We start from the raw sequence: 5,968 nt of genomic DNA, 5'->3' as shown, positions 1-5,968 counted from the left end.
TGCGATACTTGATAATAATTTTAAGTATCAAAAACATCAGCAGGCAAATTTTAGTATGAATTGGTACACTATATAATCAAGGTTTGGGTATTTAAGCATCATGGCAATCATAGGTGGTTTTAGAAAGTTTTTAAAGGGATGACTGAATGCATAAAGGCCACCAATATAGTATAGCATAGTGTTTTAAAGTGTTCTGCTATAAAGTGCAAAAGATGTAAGTTAAAATAAAAAATAGATTAAAAATGTTAAAGCTTTACAGTTGTATTTTTTTTCCAAGTGAAATAATTTCATAAGTGTCCATTGCTCTCTCAATATATCATACTGTTATTTTACTGTTACTGTATAGTGTCTTTTTTAAGCATTTTTGCATATAGATTTAGAAAATAAGCTAATGGAAGAGTAAGGAGATAAAGAGATACAGCTTTCAATCATTTGACATTTAGATGGCATTTTACTGCTGTCCAAACATGAACTAGTACAATCGCACCTGGACTTGACATGGAAATTATGTCAAAGGGGTTTTTCTACCTTTTACTGAATAATTTTATTTATCTTTAGATAAGTAGTTAAAATATAAATACTTTGAATTATTTTCAAAAGATTGCTTTATTACCACAGTTCCTACCAGACATTGCCTTCAGTTTTAGGGATGTTTGCCGTTTTGTTTAAATTATAAAATTTAAAAATCTCTGAAAAAAGTTTATATGCATGTGCTTTGTTCGTTAAGTAATAGTAAAAATTGGATTAATAATAATAAATAATAACACACATTTTGATTTGATCTACCAGAAGTTTTTCAGGAAATGTGGTAACTTTATAGTTCAGGCATACCCAAAGTAGATTATCAAAGTTATGTTAATAAAACAACCATATGAGTATAAATAAAAGGTAAAATAAGTATTTCAAAGCTCTTACCAGGAGGTTTTTTAGCCATTATTTGCCCAACAAGAGTGAGAAACAGAAACAGGCTAGTCGACATCGTGAGAAACTGAGACGTAATGACTTTAGTGTCTACTTCCGTTTTTTTTTTACAAAGTAAACCATGTGGTTTTCTGTTTCATGGCATGCATGCCTGCTGTGTGTTATTTATGGTCCCTGATAGACAAGTTCTACATAACAGCAACCATAGTTCCACCTTTTGATTAACAACTATTACTGATTAGTTTATCTTATCTAGTAAACATCTGTCCTCAGCATTGTTCCCTAACCTCCTGCTAAGTGTGCTGCCACATATTAAACATCTACATCAAAATGTAGACACAACTAAAGTGTGTCGCCTATTGAAAAACATCTTGATGATCCTGAAAGCTTTTTATAGAAATAATCTTTAGAATAATGAGACAAAAGTAAAACTCTCTGGAAAGCATTAATCCACTAAAATCTAATGTAAAACTAAAAGTATTTCAAAAGGGAACATATCCACAGTCGAACATGTATGAAACATGAGTTCCTTCTTTGAGGCACACAAGAAACTCCACTTTTAAAAGGCTTATAAAAACAGATAAGATCAGATAAGATAGACTATTGATCTCGCAGTGGAAAGATTCACTAGTCATATCGGTTCAATAGTCAAAAGAAAGGGCAAAAAGTAGGAAAAGGTATATGGGGTATATACAGTGCTTCCGCACACACATCCATCTGTGTTCTGTCACACTTATCCCAAGTAGGGTCGCAAAGGTGCTGGTGTCTATCTCAGGCTGTCTATGTATGGACAGGTCGCCAGTCCATTGTGGGGCAATGCATATATATACATATATTAAAAAAAACATATATATAACAACTCAAGTCTCTCATTTTTTTTTTTAACAGTGTCCTGTCTGGCAATAAGAATAATTGTCTTGATGCCAAAAAGAGCCCAACAGATTTTACTTTCACAAGTGGAGCAGTAGGGCTGTCACCTTAGTGTTCCGCTTGATTCATGCATATAAATTGCTTTATTACCGTTATAATTATGCAAGGAGTTTTACGGATTATATGGACACTGCAATGTAAGTAGAACAGAACAGGAAAAACAGAAAAAAAGGAGAAAAGATGAAAGAAACAGGAGATAAAAGGGAGATAATGATAAAACATTTTCAGTCTGCTTCATCACCTGCAAAGAGATGTAAAAAGAACAGCACAACCAATAGACATCAAGTCTCTTCTTTAACAGGATTAGTGCACATGGTATTAAAGAGGTATTAATATAAATAGGTATTTAAATATATAGTGATTGCACATTAGTTATTGCACAAGTTATCCTAGTTATAGTGCCATATTGTAAATATACAATATATATACTATATATATTGTATTATTATACAATATACTATATTATAATAGTCATACCACTACCTCACCATTGTACCTTACCTACTACACTTTAATGTTAAAGTAAATCCACCTGTATATAAGCCATCTGGATTGTACATATGTCACCTCAAACCTCTGTGCTACTACCTTGTATTTTTTTTAATCTTTTTATTTTTTATTTCTTATTTTTATTTTATTTTGTTCTTCACTGTGTGCAATACATGTACACTTGCACCTTAATCCTTATTTATCTTGATATACTGTATATATAAATATATATATTGTTTATTCTTCTTAATGCACCTTTTTTCTCCTTGTTTGCACCTTCTTTAACTACTATGCCAATATGTGACGAGTGAATTTCTCCACTGTGAGATCAATAAAGCCCATCTAATTTAACCTAATATAATCTAAAGTCTGACAGCAGCAGGATTGGCAGCAGGGATGAGGCCCACCGCCGTAGCGGTCTTCTCATCAGAGACGACAACGACCAGAACTACAGAGAGGAGGTGGAGCAGCTGGTGGACTGATGCAAAGATAACAGCCTGATCCTGAATGTGGAGAAGACGAAGGAGATTATCTTGGACTTCAGAAAGAACCGGCCTAACAACGCTCCACTGCTCATCAACAGCTCAGCTGTAGAGGTGGTCAGCAGCACTAAATTTCTGGGGGTGCACATCACACACACCCTCACCTGGAATGTAAACACCACCTCACTGGTCAAAAGGGCACAAAAGCGTATGTTCCTCCTGGGGAGGATGAGGAGAGCCCACCTGTCGGAACCCATCCTGTCGACCTTCTCCAGAAGCACCATAGAGAGCGTTCTGACAAGCTGTCTCACTGTTTGGTTCGGAGGCTGCAGCGCCTCAGACTGGAATAACATGAGAAAAGTAGTGAGAACAGCAGAGATGATCATCAAGGCTCCTCTTCCCTCCATAAAAGACATTTCATCCCAGCGCTGCGTGTCTCCATTGTCCCTGCTGCCCTCTGGGAAGAGGCTTTGAAGAGCTTCTTCCCCACTGCCATCAGGCAGCTGAACTGTTGAGAAAACTCTAAATCATGTTACAAACTCTGCATCACACTGACAACACCAAACCAAAACACTGCATTATGAACCATACATTTTTTAATGCTCTAAACTTCCATATCAATGTGCTTTTTTGCACCTTTTTTTGTCCTCCCACACTGTTTCCATTTGATCACTGCTGCACATTAAGAAATGGAAATATCTTGAAAGCTGTACAAAACGAAATTCAGTTTTGTAAAAACTCTGTGTATACAAAATGACAATAAAAGTTGTCTAAGTCGAAGTCTCAGAATGACCTGCGGTAGCGCTCCTTTTGAACACCTGTTAGACAAAAAAAAATAATTTGCTGCAGTCTATTTAAAGTTCAGCATGAAATCTAATCTCGAAGTTTCCGTATAACCGTCCTCAATCAGAACATTTATGCTCATCATGCTCAAGTCCTCCAATTGAAGGGAGATGAAATGCCACTTAATGCAAACCCTTGATGGTGGAACGTACAGGGTTCACACTGTAGGGCCCAGTATATGGAACTGGCACACGTCATTTAAGCACTTGATTAAAATATGAAACAAAAAATGGAGGGGATTTTTCATGGTGCAGAGTTTCTGCAATTTTCTGATGAATCTGTTTTAACAAACCTGACTCAACCAATAAGGTCAATTATCTAAGATTCATAGAGCCTAAATATTACATAAGGTTGCTAGGATCAGTTTACGAATCTGACCCACATGCAGAGATAACCACTCAGAGAACAAGTTTAACAGGTTTATTCAAGGAGTAAGGGAGTAGGATCTGGTACTCAGAGAGCTGATCACCCGTAACTGGAAGTGAGAAGGGAAGTTCAGTGGTTAGTTCAGGTTCCGTGGGATTCTTGGAAGCTCTGAGATTTTGCAACATAGAGAACTTACATTGAGGGGGGCCTTGTTAGTCCTTGAATCCAGACTGTGTGGTAAATCCAGAGAAGGGTGCAAACATTGGAGGGCGGACAGGTTTGACAAGCATTGGACCCAGAGGAGTAATGGAGAGGACTGTCACTCAGAGGTTTACCCCTGCTCAGTGAAACTCCGTTTTTTTCCTTCCAGGGGAGAGAAGGTGGAGGAATCCAGTAACACAGCAAAGCTTCCTGTGTTACTTCCTGTGTAAAGACAAAAACTCGTTAGACTCAGAGAAACAAAGCTAGGTTTGACTCAACTAAACTCAGCTTGGCTAAAGTACCCAAAACTGGCAAAGCACTCTGGCGCCGAGGTAGTGACAGTCCACTGCTCAAATACTCCTCCAGATAATGATCCAACGACAGCAAGGACAGGGCACCTCCTGGTGGTGGAAAACGGAGACACAAACAGACTGCACAAACTGGATTCCTAACAAAGGTAGAAATCTAGCTATGTAATTCAGGTTTGAAACTCTAGAGACAGATCTAAATGTTACAAGGCATTACTGCTCAACAACTTAGGTTTGAAACCCCCTGCTTTAAAATGTCAAAACTACACCTTTAGCATGAGATGTGATTAACTTTTCCATACAGGAGGTTTGTTGAAACTGACCTCTCCAAAAGATACTCCGTTTCATTTACTCATTTTAGTTCAGTTATTTAGTTGTTCCACTTTGTGAAACATGACTTTAACACATGATACATTGAGATTACATAATCATTTTGAATATATCTTTGCATGCATTGGTTACATGTTATATGGTTTGCAATACATTTTTAACTCAAATTACTTGATTTAGGGTAATACATATAAAACTAGTATTAAGTCAGTTTTTTATTACAAAATGAGGCTATATGATGGCTTAAATATGCAGCATAGGATTCATATAATAATCAATTATTTCTTCAATTGAAATTTTAGAATACCTATGACTTGTTTACAGCTAAGTCCCTGCATCAAATTAAACATAATTCATCAAGTTTTATATTTGTTTAATCCATGAGAAACTAAAAATAATTTAAGGGGAATAAGTATGTTTATAAACCACATGTTAGAACTGCTTTAAGAGAACAATGATTTTTAGGTAGAAATTTAAATAAGGAATAATTTTGGTGATGATAGAATTGATAATGATTTGTTGTATATTTTGCTGTTGACAATGTGTCTAACTGTTGAATACTTTCCATTAATGTGCAGAATTTGTTAAAATTGTTTTAGGATCAATACATTTTTGCTTCTTTCTATACCTGCTCATAAACTGCTTATGACTTAGAGATAGACTTAGAAAGACTTTATTGTCATTTTATACAAACAGAGTGTCAACAAAATGAAATTCCATTCAGTGCAGCTCTTAAGTGAAGCAGTGATAAAATGTAAACATAAGACTAGTATATGATTTACAGTTTTCCAACATTCAGTGCTTTTATATGTTTTAGATTGAAAGATTATAATTTACTGTAAACTTACCAAGTTAATGGACTGTTATTAACAGGATGTTCATAGAAGAAAAAAAAACCCCAGAGTGTCTTTTATCATGCATAATTCAGTACAATTCTAAAAATTCCTCCTCTGCTCCTCTCTCATGTGGGGTTCCCCAGGGCTCCATCCTAGGTCCTATCCTGTTCTCTCTTTATTAGGTCCCGCTCGGATCCATACTTGGAAAACATGGGATTTTTTTTTTTTGCATTGCTATGCAGATGATAGTCAAATTTAAAGT

At 35.9% G+C, this 5,968-nt stretch overlaps 1 protein-coding gene across 3 annotated transcripts in view; it reads right to left on the bottom strand.

The window, feature by feature from the left end:
• The window catches only part of LOC107084171 (cytokine receptor common subunit gamma-like), a 27,295-nt gene extending 26,297 nt beyond the window's left edge, over positions 1 to 998 (bottom strand). For all 3 annotated transcript variants that reach the window (XM_015373881.1, XM_015373880.1, XM_015373882.1), the window contains exon 1: positions 916 to 998. In XM_015373881.1, the coding sequence (XP_015229367.1) occupies positions 916 to 979 (64 nt within the window). In that variant the 5' untranslated portion in view covers positions 980 to 998. The remainder of the gene's footprint in view (positions 1 to 915) is intronic.
• Between the last annotated feature and the right edge of the window lie 4,970 nt (positions 999 to 5,968).

The sequence above is a fragment of the Cyprinodon variegatus genome, unplaced genomic scaffold (assembly GCF_000732505.1).
Source record: "Cyprinodon variegatus isolate N-32 unplaced genomic scaffold, C_variegatus-1.0 Scaffold94, whole genome shotgun sequence".
NCBI lineage: Eukaryota > Metazoa > Chordata > Actinopteri > Cyprinodontiformes > Cyprinodontidae > Cyprinodon > Cyprinodon variegatus.
Note: the sequence above shows the minus strand (reverse complement) of the source record. Positions and strands in the feature narration are given on the sequence as shown.